The 25,100-nt window shown below is 38.6% G+C and overlaps 1 protein-coding gene across 7 annotated transcripts in view; it reads left to right on the plus strand.

Moving 5' to 3' along the window:
* Positions 1 to 25,100, plus strand: part of pde1cb (phosphodiesterase 1C, calmodulin-dependent b) — a 110,461-nt gene that overhangs the window by 83,366 nt on the left and 1,995 nt on the right. For 6 of the 7 annotated variants that reach the window (XM_085139454.1, XM_085139456.1, XM_085139458.1 and 3 more), the window contains 15 exons: positions 80 to 193; positions 3,039 to 3,221; positions 5,173 to 5,239; positions 5,465 to 5,581; positions 6,033 to 6,173; positions 8,021 to 8,121; positions 9,701 to 9,829; positions 10,296 to 10,397; positions 15,146 to 15,266; positions 16,807 to 16,888; positions 17,785 to 17,905; positions 20,185 to 20,360; positions 20,856 to 21,089; positions 22,092 to 22,154; positions 23,816 to 25,100. The exon at positions 23,816 to 25,100 is cut by the window's right edge and continues 1,995 nt beyond it. In XM_085139454.1, the coding sequence (XP_084995580.1) occupies positions 80 to 193; positions 3,039 to 3,221; positions 5,173 to 5,239; positions 5,465 to 5,581; positions 6,033 to 6,173; positions 8,021 to 8,121; positions 9,701 to 9,829; positions 10,296 to 10,397; positions 15,146 to 15,266; positions 16,807 to 16,888; positions 17,785 to 17,905; positions 20,185 to 20,360; positions 20,856 to 21,089; positions 22,092 to 22,154; positions 23,816 to 23,832 (1,768 nt within the window). In that variant the 3' untranslated portion in view covers positions 23,833 to 25,100. The remainder of the gene's footprint in view (positions 1 to 79; positions 194 to 3,038; positions 3,222 to 5,172; positions 5,240 to 5,464; positions 5,582 to 6,032; positions 6,174 to 8,020; positions 8,122 to 9,700; positions 9,830 to 10,295; positions 10,398 to 15,145; positions 15,267 to 16,806; positions 16,889 to 17,784; positions 17,906 to 20,184; positions 20,361 to 20,855; positions 21,090 to 22,091; positions 22,155 to 23,815) is intronic. The other variant, XM_085139457.1, reaches the window with a different exon arrangement.

The raw sequence follows: 25,100 nt of genomic DNA on the forward strand, positions 1-25,100 counted from the left end.
ATCATTTACAATAGTTTATCATGTCATATGTCATGGGTGTAATCCCATTTGTTAAATGACTTTTGGATCTCTGTTTTAGATTACGATGTCTGGTAAAGCAACTGGAGAGAGGAGAGGCTTCCCTTACTGACCTCAAGAAAAACCTTGAGTATGCGGCATCTGTGCTGGAATCTGTTTACATCGAGGAAACAAGGTAAGAAAATGTTGGAAGTTGCTTTAAAATGGTTAATTTAACAAGAAATGGTCCATTTATCAAGAAAACCCTGCAGCTCTAAGGGCAGAATTTGCTGAAGTGGAAACTGGCTTAAGTAATCTGGTATCAGTGCTACAGTAAAGATTATAGAATAATTCATGTGTCATGATTTTAATTAATTTTTATGACTCTAAATAGAATTTACAGACCAGAACTTGAAATACTGGTTTAATTTTCTACCCTGTGCTAGAATGTCTGACAAGTAAGTTAGATACAGCCACCGGTATAATAACTAATCACAGAAAAGCAGCCCCCACATTACCTCACAACATAACAACTAATCACACAGATCATCTCTCCAGCTGATTCAGTCTAGCTCAGCCGTAGCTTCCTGCTGGCTGTATGCTAGCAAATTCTAAATCTCCTTCTTTGCTGGCAGCCGGAAAAAATAACCTTTAATCTAGCTACCTAAAAGAAACTAAAACCTGTGGGGGGCATCTTTATATGTAGGAGTTTGATCATTATTTATTGGTGCTTGCCTTCCTGTAGACCAAAACAAGGTTTTTCCAGTGGAGTTTTGCATCAATGCATCCTGGGCTCAGTGCCACTAAAGACAGGTGTGACTGGGTTAAAGAAATATAAAGAAGCCAGAATAATTTCCTCCTGTACCAGAATGAAAATGTGTGCTGCCAGACCAGCACTGACACAGCACTTTCGAGACACGTTTGGCTGGCTGTGTGACACAGGTTCTCTGCCAGTGTGCTCATGCTACAGAAGATTGGTTGTTTTCATTGGCTTAACCTTAGGCATATAAATAAACTGCCATCATTAAAATACATCATAACAATGTGGACATCTACGTCTGCCTCAGCAACATCTGTACTACCACAGATAACACCTCGTCTGTTCTCCTCTGTCTTTTATGGCATATTAACAATCTAATAATGCTGCTATGTTATAATGCAGGATATTGTAATAAATTGTAAGCAGTAAATATTTGGAGACAACTGGAAGCCTATAAAAGGCTGATCAATGCTTTTCAGATTTTTCATACTTTTTGGATCAGATTCTTACAAGCAACACATTTTCATAATATCCATTCATCCATTTTCTCATGTGTATCCAGTTCAGGGTCATAGCGAGGCTGGAGTCTATCACATAAAACGTGGGGCACATAAACTACCAAGTTGTTAATGTTTGCTGCACCTCAGCTTAATGTAACATTAAAATATTGTTACTACTGTTAATTAATGATAGTTAGCTCGTTAATTAATGATGAGAACAACAAGCCCTCCTCATTTGTTTCTCCAAGGCAAGTGAAGGCATTTACACACAGATGTGGATTTCTCATCATCATTTTCTCAATAACAACAAATGTTTTTACAGGAAAGGGACGTTAATAGAGATGCACTGATTGCAATTTCTTGGCCAACAACTACAATTTATGATGTTTTTCTAAGTATGACCTCCTGATACAATTTTCTTTTCCAATTATAGTTTCTTTTTATAGGACATTTAACCGACAGCATGTATAGTCAAAAATAAACATTTCTGTAATACATAAATACGGTTTTAATCATAACTTTTTCAGCTGAGTGGAAGTGATTTAAGTGATTTAAGAGCCCATCAGTGTGCAGCCATGAGTGTGCGCAAGTGCGTTGCACTTGCATGAAAGGGACCAGGTCATGATTGGACATATTGAGACTGACCGGCCAGTCACCAGTCCAGGCTGGATGATTGGTGGATCTTACCTGAAGGACCAGGGAATCCTCTGAAGTTTAGGGGTAAAAGATAAAGCCCTCAGTCACAACAAGGTAATAAGCCACTTAGGGATCAATAATAATGATCCAACTATATAATAGTATAGACCAGAGTCATTTTACATAATCAATATTTTTTCATTTCACACTTTCAAGTGGTAGCCAGATCTTTTTCTCAGAGGTTGACATAGCTGCTGATTGGCCAAGCATCAATATCAGGTAGACAAAATCAAGTTTTTTACCTTAAATGACCTGTATTACCTTCAATGTGAGGAAATTTACTCTACATCAATTTATAAATACATGTACTTCACTTACCACTGAAGTTTTCTGTGACAAACATGGGCAAGGGGTATATACATTTAATAAGTGGTCTTTAAATTTCAAAAGAACAAAATACAAATAATTTCTGTTCTGCTGCCCCTCTGGCCAAGTTTAAAAATAGAAAATTACTTGGGTAAAGTCATAGAACCATTAGTGTCACTGCACATTTTAAAATTTATTATTAGGAAATATAGTAGGTCAGTATATTCCAAAAGTCCAGTGGAGGTCCAAAATCTGAGATACGGCCAGGTTTATGGAATTATGAAAACCTCTCATCATCTACATCCAGTCAGATTAGGGTCAGCAATGGCAGCGCCACCCTAGGATGGAGGATGATGAACTATCCAGTGCAGAATCCATGTAGCGCCATAAAACCTATGTTGTGAATGCTCCCCCCCTCCATCTCCCTCTCACTCTCTCTGCCATGCGAGCATGTATTCAGTTCAGAGGGTTTGCAGGCTTTGCTCTTGATCCCTCATACATGTCAACACAACAGGGTGGCTGTGGAGAATTATAAATTGGATTGGTATTCTGCGTCCCGGTGCTACAAGAGGCCTGGGTTGTTTTGATCTTACATAAGAGGTAATATTATTTGATGGACAGCATTAGGATTTGAGTTCTATCCTTTGTGAATGTAAATGTGCAATAAACAATATATATTTTAGTAAATCTTTGGTCTCTGCGTATTCCTTTTTTGTCCCTTTATTTCTGTCTTGCACTACTACTACTACTAATAATAATAATGATGTGGTTTCTTCCAGGCGCTTGGTGGACACAGAAGATGAACTCAGCGACATTCAGTCAGAGTCGGTGCCTTCAGAAGTGCGAGACTGGCTGGCCTCCACCTTTACCAGACAGATGGGCCTGATGCTAAGACGTAATGAGGAAAAACCTCGCTTCCGAAGCATCGTCCACGCCGTTCAGGCTGGAATATTTGTTGAGAGGTAGAATTTGTTTGTGTCGCACAAAAACACTTCCACGATCACATCCGAGCCTGGAGCCATCAGCCCTAAATAATTCATGGCCTATCACCTTTTATTTCCCCCCTTGCCAATCTATTATTGGTGCATCCAAATCAGTGTCACGACTTGAAGCAGTTCAATCAGCGTCTTTAGTTTGGCCTTGCATAACAAATGGATAGAAGACATGGTGTTCTAAAGCTGTTTTGTTTGCTTTTGTTTGTTCAAGTAGTTCAAAGTTTTGTGTAATTTAATGAGGAATAGTAAATAACTGAGTTATGCCGAGGCTCGAAACTTATTTTAAGTCACCCATTTTATTGCACATGCTGTTTGCTTTTGATAGATGATATGTTGATGTGTAAATTTGATATGACATAAGTCTTTTTAGATGAATCATAAAAAACATTTGAAGGCAATAAGGCAAATACTAAAATGCAGTAATAGAACTTTCTTTTGTACATAATTTAAGAGTAGTTATTAAAGCTGGGGGTTGGCAACATGTTTTTGGCACTACTAGACAAAAAGATCAATAATAACCTTTCAGCATATAGTAATTCAAGTGGTCTGGAAGGGAACTAGTGCCTCTCCTCTGGTCATTGCTTACAATCTTTAGATAATCAAATCATGACAGGAGACTTTGACCACAGGTCTTTTTACTCTAGTTCAGATGAAGATGTATGAGGTGACTAAAAAGCAAAAAAGACTTTATAGTGAGAGGCAGGAGGGCAGGTTAAGAATCCTTTACCGAGGGAAATAGTGGTTCTTTGTAGCTAAAAAAAATAGTTTGAGACCTTACTTTTGGCAGGTGTAAAGCTCATATATAAGAGGCTCTTAGAATAGATAAGCAAAAGCTGGAGGAGGGTTGTCTGTTTTTAGGTTTTTCTTTATTTACATCTGTTGGTGCTTTAATAAATACTTAGGTATACAGCAGAGGGAGGAAGGATTCAAAGCAGTAAAGGTGAGAGAGGCAAACCGTTTGGCATATTTATTATTCAATTACAATATATATACATATATAAATAATATATTTATTCTTTCTTGCAATGTAAATCTCTAGTATATTATTGCTGATAGGTGATGAAGTTCTTACTTAAGACTGCCTTATCTGAACGTGTGAGCACCAAACTGAATGAGAGCGACTGACAAGTAGGAGAGAGAGGAAATAATTCAAAATTTAAAGCCACACTCTTTGGTTAAAATTTCAATCTGCTGGAAATGTGTGCGCATCCTCGGAATGCTGGCTCTCTCACCTGAGTCGACAATACATCATCAGTTCCTTGGCAAGCCTGGCTAAGCACAATCATTCGGAGAGCTGCATACAGCTCTAGGCTGTGCTTTATCACACAGTAACATGCAACATGTATTTGTTTAAATCAGTAAGCCTCTAACATGTGAGTTATAATCTTTCTTAATCTGTTTTACAGTGAAGCCATATTGGAAAATGGAGGATTAAAGTGAAAATCTGGAACAGCGTGGTGCACTCTGAGCTGTCCACTATCTGTATAGATATCTGCCGTTCATTACAACTATTGTGATGCTAAATTTGAAACTCTAGCATCTGTTCTTATTCCACTAAATTGCAAGATGCTGAGTACCACACACCAATTTTGTAGCCATCCAACTGAATCTAATGACTTGTTGGTCTCATGGGGAATTACATAGCTTGTGTTGCAGCTTGCAATGAAGTAAAACCATTTTTTATCCTCATATATGAGGATAAAGCTTTCGCATGTAAAAAAAAAAAAAAAAAAAAAGACTAGCTTGCAAAGCATTTACCTCTTCTCAACCTAACCTGTCTAATATAGCTTCACAGTGAGTTGTGCATATTTGAAGCTTTAGGGAAACCAGCAGGCTGTGGTTTGGGGTTGGTGTAGTAACCTCTGCTGTTTGCACTCAGCAGTGCTTTTCATTTGATGTTTTTATCTCGTTCAAACAGGATGTACCGGCGAACCTCCAATATGGTGGGACTCAGCTACCCGGCTTCTGTCATATCTGTGCTTAAGGTATTAACGTGCGCACTCACATTCAAAAAGAAACATACGCATAAGGAAAAGTTACTTGGTGCACACATACACGCTATGAAAATCGACATACTCTGAAATATTTATATGAAGTGGACTTTTGGCACCGTTTGTTTGTGTTGTGTGTTTTCCTTTTGTGTTGGTAGAGGATGAATAAGTTGTTTGACAAGGATGGTGTCATTATTTAAATGTTTCTCCTTCATACAGAATGTTGACAAGTGGTCGTTTGATGTCTTCGCTCTGAATGAGGCCAGTGGTGACCACGCACTTAAATTCATATTCTACGAGCTGCTCACAAGATATGACCTCATTAGTCGTTTCAAGGTAAAGCCCCAAGGAAATAATGTACCACCTGAAACTGATATGTGGTGGTTTATGCCATTAAAACAAGAAAAACTATTCAGTATGAGTAAGAATCTTCACTGTTCCTTATTTGATGGATGTGGGCACACTCTCCTCTCCACCTTAGAATAAGTTTATCTCACTGTATTTTAATCATTATATGAAGGGGGCTGGCCACATTTCATCTCAACTGATAGTACAGGAGCTCATTTTCCATAGTGTCTTTGAGGTGAGGACACTTCTTGAAGTGACATCATCTCAGTGTGTAAATGACGTGGGCAATGAAGCACCTATGAATATGTAACTGCACTCTGAAATAGTTCATTAGTTTAGGACAATCGTTTTAGATGTTGTGCGCACATCATTCAAGTCACCAGATGTCTTGGGGAAGGGTTTCCTGTTTACATTTTCTTGTTGTTTTGTCTAATGTCAGATCCCAATCTCTGCGGTGGTGTCATTTGTTGAGGCCCTTGAGGTCGGATACAGCAAACATAAAAACCCCTACCACAACCTGATTCATGCTGCTGATGTCACACAGACTGTGCACTACTTGCTACTCAAGACTGGCATGGTGGTGAGTAAGACATGGACAAGTTAGGTAACATAATGTTATGCACATACAGTAACCTGCTAAAAAGAAACAAAAACAAACAAACTGTTGACCATCTTAGTTTAGTTCCAAGAAAGCAAGCTCACTGGATCGAAGCTTAGTCTGTGAAAGTGAGGGGATTTTATCCACATGGTATTCAGAACATCTCTGTCAGCCTAATTGCAGCTTTGCCTGACATTCAGCTTTTAAATATGGCTTTTTTTAGCCTGAAGAATCCATGAACCATCTTTTTAGACAAAAAAACAAACAACAGCCAAAATTAATTCTAGGAAGGTTGAAAACATCTAAGGAATAGGCACCGAATATAAAATAAAATATTACCTCTTGCCTTTTTTCCTGGGTATAACATTGCTGCTCCATAGATTTCGCTGCTTTTGCTCTTTTTACTATCAGGTGACTTATATTTCACTTCTTTGCACCGAGTTGACTTTAGGGCATTTCTGATGCAGCATTTATTCAAAAAAGGAATAAAAAACACTAGCCCGAGTTCAAAGTCCCTAACCAGCCGGCTGCCCCCGCTTCCAGTGTTTTTATTTAATCACCTTAATAAGGTGGCTGCGACAGCTGTCGACATGGTATGTTTGTCTGGGCAGTGCCTTGCGTACGAAACCACATTACTGCTAGAACCACAGGCTCCTTGGAGAGCAGGAGAAGGACATCTATCATTTTGCAGGCCCTCCAGACTCCATTAAATCAACAATCAACAGATCATTCATAAAGCAGACCCATGAGGAAATACAGTGAGTGGTGGATCAGCCATCATGCACCCACCTTGTTTTTAATGACTCCTCCACCCCCCACTGTTGATTAGTCACCAATATCGACTGGGCTTCCTGAGCTAAATGCCCACTCTGTGTATGTGAGGGCACTCAGATGCATGCACATCTTAGAGGGGGAAAAAAGCCCTGATTACAGTGTGCTGATTACAGATCAGATTTTAGATTTTATAGATAAAACTAATGATTGATTCTCTGAAAAAATAATCCACAAATCCACCAATAATATTAACTAAATAATTATATATTGAAGAGTTGTTATCGATCTTCCTCACTGACATCTCAGCCAGAAATTAAATAAGATTATCTCAAACCATTCCTGCAACAGTGTGCTGCTGCACTGACATTATCTTCTTTGCTGTAATCATGAATCGCACATCAAACAGCTACAACATGCCCCAAAAACACACATAGGAAGGTGTGATGTGTAGTCTCACCTTGTGACACTAAACTTATAGTAAACTTAAAAAAGAGACTTGTGGGTTTTTTTTGTAATATTTGGTGACATATGTGGAACAAAGCAGATTGACAGACCTTCACAGAGAAACTGAAACCAGAAGTGATGAAGTGACAGTTTAAAATGCAATTTTCAATAGAGCTTGTCTTATCTGAAGTTTCTTTTTTGCTTTCCTAACCTTTTCCTCTATCTCCTTCTTCCCATTTGTTTCCTTTCATCCCCGACGGTAATGTATTTCTCATGCCGCATACTTCTCTGGATCTTTTATATCTTTTATATCACTTTTCGCCTCTACATTTTTATGGCTTGATGTTCTATTCCCTGCGTCTCTCTTTTTTCAATTCACTGGCTTCTCATCTCTCTTCTCTAATTTTTGTCCATTCTTTCCTCTTCTTTTCATTACTTTCCCCACGTCCTTTTCCTGTCAACGTCTGTCTTTTCCATCTCGTTACCTCTTCTCCTGAACACCGTTCCCTCTTATATATCCGTCTTAATGCCCTCCTCATCATAATCCTTACCTCACCCCTCCTTTTCCCTCGTTCCCTTGTCCTCCTCTTTTCTTCTTCTTTTGCCTCCAGCATTGGTTGACTGAGCTTGAGATCTTTGCCATGATCTTTGCGGCGGCAGTGCATGACTACGAGCACACGGGGACCACAAACAACTTCCACATTCAGACAAGGTAATGGATCATTAAATCATAAATGCATGGCACTGACTCGCCCGATCAATGTTTTCATTTGCAGCAAGAGGGCTTTACAATCACACTGTGATCGCCTGCAGTGCAGTAATAACACTGGGGCTGGTCGGGAGTCCAGATGAACTCCAAAACCCATCCTCTTGAAAAAATATCTGTTCTACAAAACAAGGAATTGCTCAGCATTTTTCACTCTTGTCAACTTGAAAGAAAAACATTTACCATCATTTGGAAAAAAAAGGAAAAACTATTCACAGGACTCTATATACAGCTATGAAAAACTAAGTACAGCATTACAGCTTCTATAAGACTTAAGATAAGTAGCAGACAGGTGCTGATAATAAAATGCATTTGGTTAATTGATCATCAGCAACTGTGACCATCTCTGTAAAAGCAGATGTTTTGGCAGCTTACAGGTCTAAAGCATTTAGGTGTTTGTTAGCAACATGTTACAATCTTCCGAGTAGTGGATGCCCTAGGAAATTAACCCCAAGGTCAGACCTTGCAGTGCTAAGAGAAATTATGAAACCCCAAGACAATATCAAACTCACACAGATATAATGTTAATGTTCCTGACGGTACAGTTAGAAGAAGGCTGCAGAGTTGGAATGGTTGCCAGGAGAAAACCTCTTCTCTTTTTGGGCCTGAACAAACCCAAAAACATCTGGAAAAGTGTTCTTTGGACAGATGAGACCAAGGTGGAGATGTCTGACCACGATGCAGAGTGTCACATTTCATGAAAACACAGCATATCATGACAAAACACTTCATACTAGCTGTCAAGCATGGTAGCAGAGGGGTGATGATTTGGGTTTGTTTTTTAGCCACAGGACATTTTAGGGCAAAATATGGGCCCATCTGGCTAAAATCATGGGGTGTACTTACATTTTCACAGGAGCAGAGTCCTTTGAAACTTTTTTGGCATTTCACATAACACAACAATTAAAATCTATTATTATGAGAAAAAAAAATCTGATTTCTTTTGACCAGTGCCCTCCTATTTTTAGGTTGCATGAACTTTATTTTATTCATTTTGATTTAGAACCTTAGAAGAGTCAGTGTTCCTTAGCCTTTCAATAAATAATGATTTTAAAAAAAAAATAAAAATGTTAGCTTTGATGCAGGTTTAAGTAAATAATACCCTCCACATGTTATTTCTTTATTTTTTCTGTTTATTATTTTCATTGTTTTTCTGTTGCATTTGGCAGGTGAGAGTTCAACCAAATTTTAGTCTTTGACCATGTCAGATGTATTTGCCAGGAAAGAAATGTGTCAGATCTTTCACTAGTTGCCAGACTGCAGCAATAGCTTTGTTGTGCACTCAGTGTTTTGAGCACAGCACTCTTTATAGCGTCATCAAGCTACAGTTTTTGAACTAAAGTAAAACAGAAGCAGCTAAATGAATCTCAAGTAGGCAACCAATTTGGATCTTTGATTTTGACTAGCATCTGCAAAAATGTTTAAAGTATTTAGTAACATCTGTGGATCCCTCATGTGTTTTCTGAGCTGTTTGATTTCCCTGCAATAGACCAAGAAAAGAGTTTTCTTTCTTTTGGACTGACAGGTCAGACACAGCTATCCTGTATAATGATCGTTCAGTATTGGAGAGTCATCATGTCAGCGCAGCCTATCGCCTGCTGCAGGACGACGATGAAATGAACATCCTCTACAACCTCTCTAAGGATGACTGGAGGTCAGTAACACAGACAGAGAATGATAGGAAAGGTGCAGGATAGGTGAGTGACAGCAAAGGGGATTAAAAGTCAGATGTAAAAATATCACATGAGAACAGACGAAGCATGAATAAAACCAAGCAGAGCTCACAGGTCAAGCAGTCTCACAATGAACATCTACTCAAAGTAAACTGAGCTCCTGTTTTTCCAGGCTACTTATACACAGTAGAAACACAGAGTCAAAATCACCAAAGCTGGATTACCTTCAAGGCTCAACAACTTTATAGAAATGGAACTGTTATATGAAGACAGCTCTAATCTGATTACATACAGCATAAGCTACTGTCAAATCAGATATAAATAGTTCTCAAAAACCGCCTTCATCTAATTACAAAGACTTCAAAATAAGTCCGCTTTTATTAGCCGCAGGTTTGACCATTTTTTATGCTGCACATGGCTCATGTTTTCTCTCCTTTTTTCATCTAGAGAGCTGCGGGCTTTAGTAGTGGAAATGGTGCTGGCTACAGACATGTCCTGCCACTTCCAGCAAGTTAAGGCCATGAAGAACTTCCTACAACAACCGGAGGGGTCAGTTGCCATTTCCTTCATTACAGTTTATAATGTGCGCCCTTGCCTCTGCAATTTACATACCCATTATCCCCGCTATCAGCCACCATTTACTAACCACCTGCCATTTACAACCTAATTAATCCTGCCCCGAAGGAGGCACTTGGAGAGAAACACAATAAACGGGCCTGTTTTATATCAGGTGGACCTCTGGAATGAAAAACAATGGAGGATTTCTGTTGCTCAGGTGTTGTTTACTCAACATAAAAAAATTAAATTCAACGAGTCATTTGCTGCCAAATAGTACCAAATGTCGCACATTACACAGTGCAGGTATTCAACAGAGAATTACCACGGTGCCTCTCAGGCACAAACGCAGCTTGTTTCTCTGTGCTGGACGTCTGCAACAGAGTTACGGTGTAGTCACACCAGATTTGGCAGGGTGAAATTTATTTACACACTGTGGCTAAAAAAAAGAGCCGCTGCCAGAAATTGCTGGCATGTTTGTTGGCATGCCGTCCTTTTGCTACTGCTGATGAGCTAGCGGAAAATGTTTCGTTTTCACAGAAAAAAAATATAGCACTTCCTTTGACAGAATTATTGTTCTGCAGCTTGTATTCTTTAGCATTAATGCTCCCTCACACTTTACAGTCGCTAATATTCTCTGGGTATTATACTCTCTTATTCTCTGGGTGAGCAGAATCAAAAATGGAAAAAGAAAAGGAAAAAAAGGAACTTCTCAACTTTTTCCTCTCTTAAACAATTTAGACAAGAGGAAGACAAGAAGAGAAATTATCAATAACATCACCCAGAAACAATGAGGGAATAACACTCTTTATCTCTCTACCTTGCAATGTTCCCCTGGGAATCCTTGAATCCTGGCATTCATGTGGATGTTATTCTTACATGCACCAGCCACAAACATTGTTACACACTATCTGATGGAAGCTTCCTCCCAAGCAGGATAATGTCCCCGATAGTAGAAAACAAAAACTAAAGTATCTAACAGAGCTGGTTTTCTCACAGACTGACTTGGCTGTTGTGAACCACTGATGTTCACATTTTATATTCTTATCTCTTATTATGCCACAAGGATGCCTAACTGACACAAACTAGGGAAAAGAAATGGTACACAATTTCATCCCAGAATGGAATAATCATAAAAAAAAAGGAAAAGAGTAAAATTAAAACAAAGTCACTTATGGGATAAACTTTCATAAGTGCGTTCCCAAAATTTAATACAGACTACAAAATGAAGTAAACTTGTCAAGAAGGCTACCATGTAATCTCTTGTGTATTTTTTTTTTTATTTATGTTGAACCCATACAAACAACATCAATTGGTAACAGATGTGATTTAGTGTTAATGAGGCGAAGTGGGAGCCAAAGTAGGCTACAGCTAGCAAGTGACCTTGCAAAGACGCTGTTTTTTAGGTTTTTAACTCTGGAAAATATCCAGAGAATAAAGTAGGAAAATGTCAGGAGTTGCACTTTTTCAGCAAGACTGCGCACTTAAGATGTGTTCTCACTACTGCAAATACTCTGTTTGCTTAAGGCAAAGGGAACTGTTTGGAGAGACTGTGCAAGAAGAAGGACACGTGACGCCTTTTGGCTCCCTGTGAATTCAGTAGATATTTGCCAGCTCTGTTCTCACATAGGCTTGGTCGGATATTATGTGGATGTCGTACTAAAGGTGTTGTATATAAAGGCCTGTTTAATAGCCAATCTCACTGCAATGGACACCTTAGGTTTGTACCTCTGACAGTCAATATCAGGCTGCAGTTCCTGAGTAAAAAATGACTCGAGCCACTGAGCTGTGAACCAGTGCAGAGAAAAGACCCATACATAAAAAATATGGATGGCAAATTATACTGAGGTGGTTCTTAATGTTATCCTAGAGGGAGAATGGCTACAACGTTGTTTCTCTTTAAAATTCTTGCAGCGAATCTATATAAAAAACAAAGTTTAGGCCCTGCTTTGCTTAAACTAAATGGTAGTGAATGACGTTAGATATGTGCCTGATTCATTTAGAAGTTCTACATAATACTCTGTTGGTATTTTTAAGTGCATTAATGGTGTGCATCTTTTTAAGCACTTTAAGCACCCTAACACGACTGCAGTGACCGATAACTGTTGGACATGCAGACACTGAGCTGAAGCGTGCATACAGAAATAAAAACACTATCAAGCAAACTATCATGCGATGTGATGACTCATCAGTGCTGATGCAGCTGCTGCATTGACAAGAAACATGTTGACCTTCAGGGTATTCTTTTCACCGTGATAATGCCGAGCACTTATCTGAAAATTTCTCAGAAGGCACTGATATGTAGATAAGTGGCTTCCTAAAAATATATATTGGTATCAACAATATTGTGTTCCCTGTATTTGTGAATATAACTTGAAAATTGCTGACCTGAAGGTAATCGTCAAGGGAGAGTATTGGGTGCTCACACACACACGCACACACGCAAGCATGCACCAAAATAAGAGATTGCAGTCTGCAGGGAGCTGTGATGCTGAATAGACTCTAATGTGAAGTAATTCAAACCAGACTGCTGCAGGCCTGCTTAGAGTGCACTTTAAGACCCAATCTGCCACAAATGGAATGAGGGGAAAAACGTGAGCTAGTCTTTTTCACCTCTGTTTAACCTCTGCTATGCATGTATTATTGTGCCTGCATTTTCATGTGACTGCCTATTTTCTATATGCGTCTGTTCACAGTGTTGGGAAGGTTACTTTTAAAATGTATTCCATTACAGAATACAGAATACATGCCCTAAAATGTATTCTGTAACGTATTCCGTTACGTTACTCAATGAGATAACGTATACGTACGTAATGTATAACGTATTCTGAATACTTTGGATTACTTAACATATTATCATGCATTTTACAACTACATGAATGTACTATTGCTGTGTGATTTATTACTATTACTGAAGGTCCGTGGCCCCGAACCGTAGTTAAGGGACCTCTGACTAATATGGGTTCCGTGTCGGGCTCGTAGCCAAAAAATAGCTTTACTATTACATTCGGCATTCTGCATTCTGCCTATTAGCTTAGCACAACAACAACAACAATAAAAAGGCGCTCTCTCACCCAGGAAACACGCAGAGCGAGAGCGTCACCCTGTAACCATGGCAACCGCAACGCTGCCACCTAGAACGTAGCTGTCAAACAAAACCGAAACAGTCCTGACCCGCCACAATATGAAACAGGAAAGTACCACCGTGTAATCCATTTATTTCAACAAAGTAACTGTAATCTAAATACCACCTTTTTAAACGGTACCCGTAACGGAATACAGTTACTCATATTTTGTATTTTAAATATGTAACGGCGGTACATGTATTCCGTTACTCCCCAACACTGTCTGTTCATGATTCAGTCCGTTTACCATGAGATTTTGATATTAGGTAGCGAGCTGAGATCTTCATACTGTGTTTTAATGTGGAAGTAATATGAATGAAGAGGTATTTTGGATGGCTGGATGGAAGAATATACAGATAGACACATAGTGCTGGAGGTAGGGGGTTCCTTACTGTAATGAAAATAGTGCATTTCATCTTTTTGAGTATTGAAAATTAGATTTAAGATAGTTATAAATACGAAATTATACATGTATTGTATGTATTGTACTATATGTTACTGTGATACCCACAATTATGTCTTTGTGATCTAAGAACTGGTGTCACAAAAGTGTGACCAACACAGTCATCACTGAATTGGCTTATTTTGATTTCAAGCCAATATCTGTAAATCTTTGTGACTGCACGTGTGGTCAGCTCAGAAACAGAAAGACATAAAAACTCAAATCAACTACAGACTACTGGCTTTCTGGATCATGCTACATTTGTTCTGTCCAGGATCACATTATGCTATGATTACACACATACACACAGACCCACAATGTGCAAACAATACCAACTATGTTATCGCATTTAGTAAATAATCTAAGTTTAAACAACATATGCAGTCATACTGTTTAAACACCTGCCACACTCCTCACAGCCGCCTTTGTAGTAGTTCTCACTACAGTTGGTGTCTCCAGGACCTCGTTATGTTATGATTGCACATGCACACACACACACAGACACACACATACACACACTTGAAGACTCCCAAAGTGAAAACAAAACCAGTTTTGCTGTCTTGCTGTCTTGCTGTCATGTTGGAATAGTGTTTGTTTAATATTCTAAGTGACTGGGGACAAAAAACTAAACTCAAGCCAGTGAATGTGCAGTAAGACATAAAAGACAATAAAAAGCTAACCTGTCACTTAGACTGAATTCCTTGTACAGACTCATTTCTGGACAGCTGTAGACTCTTGTGCAGCTGTGCCAGGGATACTTACCGTTATTGGCATTTTCTTGCATCTTTTCTGGGGTCTTTCATTAATCTTATCCAAGATTAATCTGCAATGTCTTTGTAACAACTTTTATTTTTTATTTTTTGTCAGGTTTTTGGCAAAACCTGAAGCTGGTTCTGAACTTGGCAGATAAAGTATTTCTGACTCACATTCATTTTTTAAAGCCAGAAACACAAAAATGATCTCAATCAATACAGTTTATCATGATACCTCCAAAATCAATTAGCTGCATCGCAAATGGTGATTTGTCCTTCTTTCCTTCTATCATTTTGTTTTTTCTTTAACAATAGGTTCTTTTTTCATTTATAAAAACACACAAACAAAACATAAACCATTAGACTTTTCAAGAAAACAGCCGTGATGGCAATTTTTAAAACTGCCTGTCTTCTCTCTCTTAGCATCGACAAGCCAAAGGCGCTGTCCCTGCTGCTGCACACAGCAGACATCAGCCACCCGGCCAAGACTTGGGACCTCCACCACCGTTGGACCACCTCCCTACTAGAGGAGTTCTTCAGACAGGTGAGTTCCTCTGTTATGTCAGAGTAACATGTTGGATGATGGTGGTACAGTGTATGGTTTAGTGGTGGTTTAAATGTATGCAGAGAGAACATGGCATGCTTTTCAGTTGACCTCAGACACAAAGGTCAAATTTACCCTCAGCTGGCAGTTTACTAGGTAGTCATGCTGAGAACTAATCAAGCCTTTGGGGGAAGATCATGCTATCCAATTTCATGAAATTCTGGAATTCAGGGTCATAAATCAGAAATATATTGTTGCCATGATCAATAAGCCACATGTAGCTATCTATGTTTGAGGGTTTTTTTTTATAGCTTTGATTATATTTGATACCTGAAGGTCAGTTTGTCAACTGACACCTGTTAAATTTGCTGAATTAATTTATTGAAAAAAAACATCTAAGGTGTTATACATTAAAAATGATATTTTCCCTCCCCTTATGCCCAGCGGATTGCGACAGATGGATTCACCTCTCTGAGTCTTCTTATTAAAAGGGAGTTTTTCCTTCCCACTGTTGCCTTGTTCTTGTTCACAGGGGGTTGTCTGATTGTTGGGGTTTTCTCTGTATTATTGTAGGTTCTTTACCTTACAATATCAAGCACCTAGAGGTGAATTGAATATCTAGCATGCAAGATTTATCGACTTTTAAATGCTGGCGTGAGATTGAAAATTTCTGAGGTGCTACTGCGCAGTCCAACAGAGCCTTCATGAAGACATGAGGTTGAACAGAGGCATTGGAAATAATATCTTGAGATTTCTTGCTGATAGATGAAACACATGATTTGAAATGCAGTTTATTTATCTTTTGGCTTTAGTCATTGCTCATCTTTGTCACTGGTGCGTTGTATTAGTTTTTGGGTGCTTTGTCAACAAAAGCGATTTATTCAGTCACACTCACATGAAGTGTGGAACACACTTCATGTGAGTGTAACATAAAAAATGAAATAATAATATTGGGAAATAATGCTGTTAATGTGAAGCTTTTGCAAAACATTACCAACAAGAGAAATATGCAGTCACACCAGCAAATGTGTTTTTAAAAAGAACAACGTGCTCCATAGAAGATTAAAATGTACAGCGTGACAATGAATTTATGCTATAAATAATAAATGGCGTAATTGTAAATCTCATAAAGAAGGACAGACGTTTAAATGTTGCCACACTGCTTAAATCTCGTCCATTATTAATCCACATTGTTCCCATTATCAGTGCTATTGTTATTGTGGTTGCTTTCACGAGCCTTTTGTCTCTGGGGATACGAATTGCCGACAAATAGCCTCTCCAAAGAACATTGCCTCCCGACTCCACATCTCATCTGTTTGTGACAAAACGGAGGAGAAAATGAAACACATTTGCGGCCCAAACGCACTCGGGGAGGGGCTCAGATGAAGCCAAGGTCTGTTGATAGAAGTGTGAGCATATGGTGTGCAGTGGTAAGTGCGTAGGCAAAGATGTGTGTGTGCATGTCTGCAGGGTGCGTCGTATTTGCCCAAAAATATCAAAGACAGGAGGATTTTGACTTAAGAAGCTCTTGTGTTTCCAGGGGGACAAAGAAGCTGAGCTCGGGCTGCCGTTCTCTCCACTCTGTGACCGAAAGTCCACGATGGTGGCACAGTCACAAATCGGTGAGAGGCTTCCCCACCCTCACATAAACCATCTGCACAATACAGCACGCCACTTTTTTTGGGAAAAACGTCTTGCAACTGAAGGAATTTTGCACTGAGGAATGGACAAACATTTGAACTAGCTAGAACACGTTTAAAAGTGTAGAGGTTACATAGGCCAAAGGTGTACTTACTGTTTTCACAGAAGATTACTGAATCTATTGATATTTTTTGCATCATAAATTATTAAAAAGGCTCATTTTTGTTTCGAGTAATTGAAGTCTGCCACATTTGAACAAGAAAATATCAGAAAAATGTGTGAAAAAAATACAAATAAACCAAAATAAGCTATTTTATTTTGTCTCCACAGAAACACTAATCATATAGGAAACTGGTATCTATTTTGAAACAGCAGCTAATATTTGCTGATAAGCAGGCAGGTTTTGAGTTCCCTCTGAGGTTCAGTCCTATTTCACTTTTGGTTCTATCACTCTCTCATCTTGACTTCTTTATTTGCTTTGCCAACAGGAATATTTTCTTTTACCTGGTAGTTTTTAGTTAATTCTGTCCTTCAGACCTCCAACTAACTGGAAAAATCAAAAACTGTCTTCTTTCTGTTTTTTATTGCTTTAGTTTTCCCGATAGATTTCTTACCCAGTGGCAAAAAAGAAAGGAAGGCTTATAGTCAACCAGTCTAAATGTGTCATTATTCTATAATTATTACATTGTGCAGTCTACATCTACATCACACACTACATCAAACTGCTGTTTGCCCGCTTTACTAATTAACGTTACAAAGATATTTTTTTTTCCTCTGGGCTTCTTTTCTTCTTTTTAACCTTTAATAGCACAAAATAGACTGTGACTATATACCGCAGACATGCTAACATTACCTTTGCTGACGTCTTCATCTCCAGGATTCATAGACTTCATCGTAGTGCCAACCTTTACTGTGCTCACCGACATGATGGAGCGCATTGTCACGCCACTCATTGAGGAGGCCTCCCATTCCGGTTTGACTGGTTTCAGACGCTCAAGGTAAGCTGCAGTGGTTTCTCTCAGAGATCATTTAGGAATAAAAAGTTTAGATTTGTTTGTGCAGCTCAGTTGGAAAACCAAGCAGATGGAAGTGGGTGACTGTATGTAAATCATATTACATTTTATTCAACCAGCCTCGTCGATCAAGAATTAAAAAAACGTGCTGTTTTCTCTCCTCGTGTACCTTTCCAAGAAACTACTTGCTCAATGACAAGATTAGACCTCAACAACCCTGCTGCAATAACGGCATATCTAATGGAAGTATTGAGAACAGCAGATGAGTCTCCCATGAGTAATCCATTTCTGTGCGTGGAAATGTTTCCACCTTTCATCAAGCAGAGCTACACACCTTGAAATTGACATTTTAGGGATGCTAGTCGAGTTCACCTCACCGGCCGTGAACGAGAATGAGCTGTGGTGCTGGATTGGCATACACAAAAGCCTCTCGAGATACAAAAGGAAGCGATTTTGCCTTCACTGGTTTAATTAATTGGCTCAATACTTTTCCTCCGGCCTCGTACTCAATTACGTATGTGCAAGGCTTTCAAAGCTCCCAAATAAGAAAGTACATTCCGCTTGCTTTTTTGTTCATAATATTTAAACTATAAGGAGAAAGATAATTAAAAAACTTTAGTCTGTAAATTGTTTAAACTTTATGTTTTGTTAAGTGGGCTCATTGCAAAATAAAGCAGTACTTGGGGAGTCTGGCTCTGCATCTTTTGTTGCACCTGCACATCAATATCATCCTCCCTGTTCTCCTCAACAGCAGTCATTAACATCACTCAGTGGGCCTCCAGTCGAAGCTAACCGAGTGGAAATCTCAGATAGTGTTGCCACTTGTGCAGTCTCTTTCTCTACGTACACACCTGGGTGCTTTTGATTTTCCTTGGACTGTTTCTTCACACCGTTTATAGCTGCTTTCAATCACCTGTAACTATGTCTGTCTCGCTTCCTATGATTACCCACCTCTGCTTCTTCCTTGCTTTTTCAACACGCAGACAAATCTAAAAGCTCAAGGTTTTTTTTAGCTGAAAAAGAATTTCTTTTTACATTTATGGTCCCCAGAGACAGATTCCTTCTGACTTTTAAGATCCCATAGATTTTTTTTTTCCTAGGGCTAACGTCACTGACATTAGTAACTTTGAATTAAATGTCTGCAACTATTAAAAGAATTGCAGGAAGCTGACGTTCTTGTACCTTACATAATAAATTGGAATATCTTTTTTGATCCATTAAAAGGAGTCTTCCAGCAGTGTAGAACTGCAATTCCCTGCAGCTGGAGGTCTGTGACTTTTAGTGCCTATAATAAAAAGTCCCATTGTTCAGTCAGTCATGAGCACCTTCTAAATGCCCGACTTTTGTTTGAAAAACAGGAGCTTTCAAAGTGTGACATGATTAACAAATATGATGGCAGCAACTGGTACATTCACATGGAAGAGCAAGGTCAAAGAGTTAAAATGAACCAACCTGAAGTAAGTTCACAATCACAGATATGAACTAGGTCAGATAAATTCAAAACAACGATTCTTTACCCTCAAAAAACATGAAGCAATAATTCTGAGTAAAATGTAACTGTGATGTATAAAATCAAAGGTTCATTTACTCACATAATGAATTGTTAAGAAATATGTGCTTGGTATAAACTAAATACTGTATACCAGGTAAATAGATGTCATCAGACCAGATTGCATTAAACTTTTTTTGAGTGTATATTTTTTTATTACGCTGCCCTGGGGTATTCTTTTTCAGTGGCACCTCCTCCTACTGTCAACTCCCCAAACTGTTTTCTCTATATCACTACAGAATCACACACAGGCTGATGGTAAAAGTAAAGAAACAAATTCAAGTATGTGTTTTGCCACTTTGCCGCTCACTGAGTAGGCACATTGGTTTACTAATTTAAAACAGCTTTTGCTGGCTTGCGGTATTACACTTTGGTTATGATTTACATAATCAATCTTTCATCAATATCTCCCATGAAAGACCAGATGATCTACGCAATTTATTTATTTTTTATTTGACTGAAATATCTGACATCTTTTCCGTTAAGAAATTGTTCTTGAAAACTCCTTAAAATCTTCAGCCAGTCTTGTGCAATGATGCTAATGCCTCCATTGTCTTAAACACCACCAGCTGCAGCCATGCAACTGCATTAACCTCTTTTCAGCAGATACATGCCCAGTGATGGTAAAAGTGGCTCAATTTCAGTCTCTCAGAGCTGCTTGAATACCTCTAGATACTTTATCTCTTGTTTACATTTTTCTTTTTTGTCTGCCCAGTCTGAACAGTATTAGTTCAGATGAAAGCAAAAGGCACAGTGTCAAGAGCATGGGCTCCGACAGCAGCTCATCGGGCCCGGGCTCTCTCCTGACGGTGGACATGAAGAACTTCAAAGCGTTGTGGAATGAAGAAGTTTATCAAAACAGAGAGAGGTGGAAAGCCCAGGCCGCTAAAGGTATAGTGAAAATATGGTGATTTATGGCCATGGTAAAACTGATCTGTCCAAACAGATCATGACCTTCTCCACAGGAAATTGGCTTAAAAAAGCTGCAATGCTTTCGACTTATTCACAGGGGGGTTTTAACTGGCCTGCACAACAACAGCATTGGTGGGAACATGATCTGTTGAGACATGATGAAATAATACACTGCTGATCAGTATGTCAGTGTGGATTAATTTGTATTTAATTTTCTTCATACTACAGTAGCACAAAAAACAATAGACTGAAGCTACATATGTCTTGTGAGTTGGTGGAGACCAAAAACAGAGCTAAAAGAAAGAATGTTAGACTCACATTTAAAGTCCACAAAGTACAGCTCCAGCAAAGTTGCGTTGTGTGTTAACAAAAAACACTGTTTGTTAATCCTCATCTCGAATTTTCCTCATTTAAAGTAAAGAATAAGGAGTTATGAATATTTCTAAACTGCTCCCATACTCCATATTACCTCAGAAGCAGAGGAAAGAGCTAAAAAGGAAGCAGAGGAGCGAGCACAGCAGGAAGAGTCGATGGAGCCCCAGGAGGTCCAAGCAGAATCCGAACAGCCTGAACCAAAGGAGGACAAATTGGAGGGAGAGTCACCCGAGTCGGAAGAGGTCAGCACACCACCAGATGGTAACACAGGGAAAACAGAGCAGGGAGCACAGCCTGGGAGTGCCACGCACAAGAGCCCCCCACTGCAGAACGGTACTTCCTTTAAACTATGTAATCACACAGCATGGCCGGCTTTTAAAAGACGTGACCTAAGGCCCGATCCTCTACATGTTGCAGTCAGTACATACAGTTTACTGACATGCAAACTTTTTCTGGGAGCTTAAGTGATCATAAAAGTTTGCAGAACATAGCTAACTTTCCCATGGAATTTGATATTGATCAGTGCATCAGTGTAGTCTTAGATTAACTTCCAAAATGTAACGTTTTAATGAAATCTTCCGAGTACATATGAATGTTTACAAAATATTTGTTAATTCCTAACTAGACTGGACCAAATCCCTCCCTTCAAAGTCAGAATAAAAAACTACCCACCCTTAAAGCAAATCATGGGATCTTTATGTCTCGTTTCATCAAAACACTCTGAAGTCCAGATACTGTGAACAGTATCCCATTTGAGATGAAAAAGCTTCACATCAGCATATATGAAAAGCTGAAATTAAAATATACGTGTCACTTGGACTGACTAATGAGTTTGATGGATTGTTGTAGCTTTTTAATCCAAGAACAGGTTTGTTATTGTATTAGAACAGAATGAGAAACACAAGGAGGATTTTTTCTATCCAATTTTTTAAATTTTGAAAAAAGAGAACAAATGCAAAGTTCCTTTAATCATATTTTTAGCTTATGAGCATCAAATTTCCCCATTTTCATTTTCCCAGTGTTTGCTTCAAGTTTTAAAATATTATCATATTCAATTTTTCTGACAGTATTATCAGCTTGTTCCATCTCTTTATACAGAGCATTACATTTACACTGAGCAAAATATTCTGTTTGGAATATTTTTTGTCAACTTTCCATCAGATTAAATTCTGTAGATTTGGGGATTGTACATAATTTAATGCTGCCTTCGTTATACAGACCATTCTGTGGGTCTGTATTTTACAATTACTCATTAGGACTATTGCATGTTTTTAAATGCTGATTTTAAATGTATAAGTAAAGTCAGAATAGTAACACAACCATTTCTTTTTTCAGGGGAGCTGTCAGAAGGGGCCGAGTCTCCAGAAGGTGAAGAAGACAAAAACAAACCAGTCGAGGGTGAGTGTAACCCTGCAGCCTGAAGCTACTGATAGAAAATAAAACTGAAATATCTTTATTTCCATCTATGTCTGTATGCAGGGCTGTGGAAAGTATTTGCCCCTTCCAGATTTTTTTGTTTGTTTGTTTCAGACTTAAATATTTCAGATTATCAAAACTTTAATAATGGACAAAGACCACCTGATACAAAATGCAGTTTTTAAATGATTATTTCATTTTTAAGAGGAAAAAAGCTATCCAAACTTACCAGGCACTATGTGAAAAAGTAATTACCTCTATACATGTAGTACGTGTACATGATTTAACAATTGTGTATGCATACATGATTGTATGAATGATTGTGATTAACCACATTTTTTGGAAAGCATTCAGAGTTCAGTTTCACTACCCACAATCAGGCCTGATTACTGCCAGAACTGCTGAATCAAGAAATCACTTAAATAGAAACTGTCAAAGTGAAGTAGGCTAGATCTCAAAAAGGAGCCGTGGTATGATTCTCAAAGGAGTTATGCCACAATTTAAAGAAACAGATGAGACACAAACAGTTTTTAGTCTGTAAAGTGTTACAAAGTGATTTCTAAGGCTTCCAGATTTTGGCAAACCACAGTGAAAGCCATTATCCACAAATGGTGAAAACATGGAACAGCATAGAACCTTCCCAGGAGCAACAATGACTCATCCAGGAGGTCACAAAAGAACCCAAAACAACATCTACAGAACTGCAGGCCTCACTTGCCTCAGTTAAGGTCAGTGTTCATGATTCAACAACGCGAAAGAGACTGAAAAAAATGCTGTCGGCCAAAAAATACCAACTTTAAGTTTTTGAAAGGTTTTATTCCTGTTGCATCTGTGTAAAACTAACACTGCATTTAAAAAGAACATCATACCAACAGTCGAGCATGGTGGTAGTGTGATGCTCAGGAGCTTCTTTGCTGTTTCAAGACCTGGAGGACTTACTGTAAGTGATGGTACCATGAATTCTGTTCTCCACCAGAAAATCCTGAAGGTGAATGTCCAACCATAAATTCATGCCCTGAAGCTGAAGTTCACTTGAAACATAAAAGCAAGACAACCTCTGAATGGCTCAAAAGAGCAAAATGAAAGTTTTACAGTGGCCTAGTGAAAGTCTGGACTTATATCAAATTAAGATGCTTGACTTTAAACAGGCTGTTCGTGCTCAAAAACCCTCCAATGTGGCTGAATTAAAATAATTCTGCAAGGAGGAGTGGGTCAAAATTCCTGAAAGGTGGTGTGAGAGACTCATCGGCAGTTATCACAAATGCTGGATCGCAGTTCTCGCTGCCAAAAGTGACTCAACCAGTTTAGGGAGCAATTACTTTTTCACACAGATCTGGATAAAATGTTTTCCCTTAATAAATGAAATAATTGTTTAAAATCTGCATTTTGCATTTATTTGGATTATCTTTGTCTAATAATAAAATTGTTTCACTGATCTGAAACATGTAGTTGTGAGAAATGCAAAAAGAATAAGAACTCACCAAGGGGGCAAATACTTTCCACACAACTGTATCTCCCTTGAAATAAGGTAACTTATTAATTTTGTGAATCACAGCGTTGGAGTATTTGATTAGAAGATAACACAAATATATCATTTATTTTCCTAAATGATTAATATCTCTTTCCTGTTTGCCCCCAAACAGAGGTCGTGATGGAGTAAGTAAGCTGGGGAGTACCAGTGCCACTCTGTTGTCACTGTTGCTGTCAACTTAAACCTGCTTTAAATCTTGCATGGGAGAACTCAGACTCACGTTAGGGAGTCATTAGTTGGACTGTGCCGCCCTCTACAGGACACTGAGAAACAGCCACCTTTGCTTCCCTGTCTTTATAATCAGCCATTTTTTTCTTTTCTTTTCCTTTTATCACGTTTCTGCTCCCAGGCTCTCACGTGCATCATTCTTTTCTTCCTGCTTACTGATAAAGCCAGCTAAGATGATTTAATGACCTTAAAATAAGAGCAGCGGAGAGTGTTTTTTTTTTCTTTTTTTCTTAAAGTATACCATCGATTTACTTTTCTCCAAGTATGTTCAATAAGTATGTTTCACTCAGCCACATACACGTAGCCATTGTACAAGTCCCACTTTGCCTCAGCAGCTCTCTTCATGGTTTGGTGTAAAACTGAAAACCTTTTTTTTGTGTTTTTAAGCAGTCACATATTTGAATTCTTCAATCACAGACAAAATGCAGACTTGTTTTGAAATGCAGAGTAAATGCACATTCAGAGGGACTCTTATCTGCTACATAGCATGTACAGTATACGGACATGTGTACAGCGCACTAGGTGTACAGCACTACTGTTTTATCTCACGTAAAACGCTCTTCCCCTTTGATTTGGGAGTTCCTGTTGGGAGCTTCTTATGGCCGCTGAAGCCACTTTAGACACATTAACACACAATCTTCACCACCGGTTGTGGCTCATTTTCCTCTGAACATGTTTACTTCCGTAGTGCTTTCCTCAGACATCGTGAAGTTTTAACACATTTGTGCTCCTTGCAGTCAGGAACATATTGTTGATGTCCTCTTTACTGTATATATTAGACAGTCTGTATATGTCTGGAGAAGGAGTACAAATCTATCCACAATCCACCACAATTTTTGACATAGTTTAAAATAACAGTTGAAAAAAAAAATGGGAATGCCTCTTGTGCAATTTAAGACATATCACACATGCAAATCCATTCAAGTTTTTGTAAGATATAAAATTCTCTTTTTAGTACTTTTTTTTTGGTAAAACAATTTGTATTGCTCATGTCACGTATGAATCATGCCCTAGATGTGTGTTAAGATCCTCACAAAGTTTGTCTTCTTCTCGATGCCTTCTTACATGAATGAAAGCTGTAGCAAAAAGTCAACATTGTTTGCTGAAAAATCTTCCATATGTATTTTTGTTTCCTTTTCCAGCACAGTTCCATAACAGCAGCTTCACCT

This window comes from Neolamprologus multifasciatus, chromosome 18 (assembly GCF_963576455.1).
Source record: "Neolamprologus multifasciatus chromosome 18, fNeoMul1.2, whole genome shotgun sequence".
NCBI lineage: Eukaryota > Metazoa > Chordata > Actinopteri > Cichliformes > Cichlidae > Neolamprologus > Neolamprologus multifasciatus.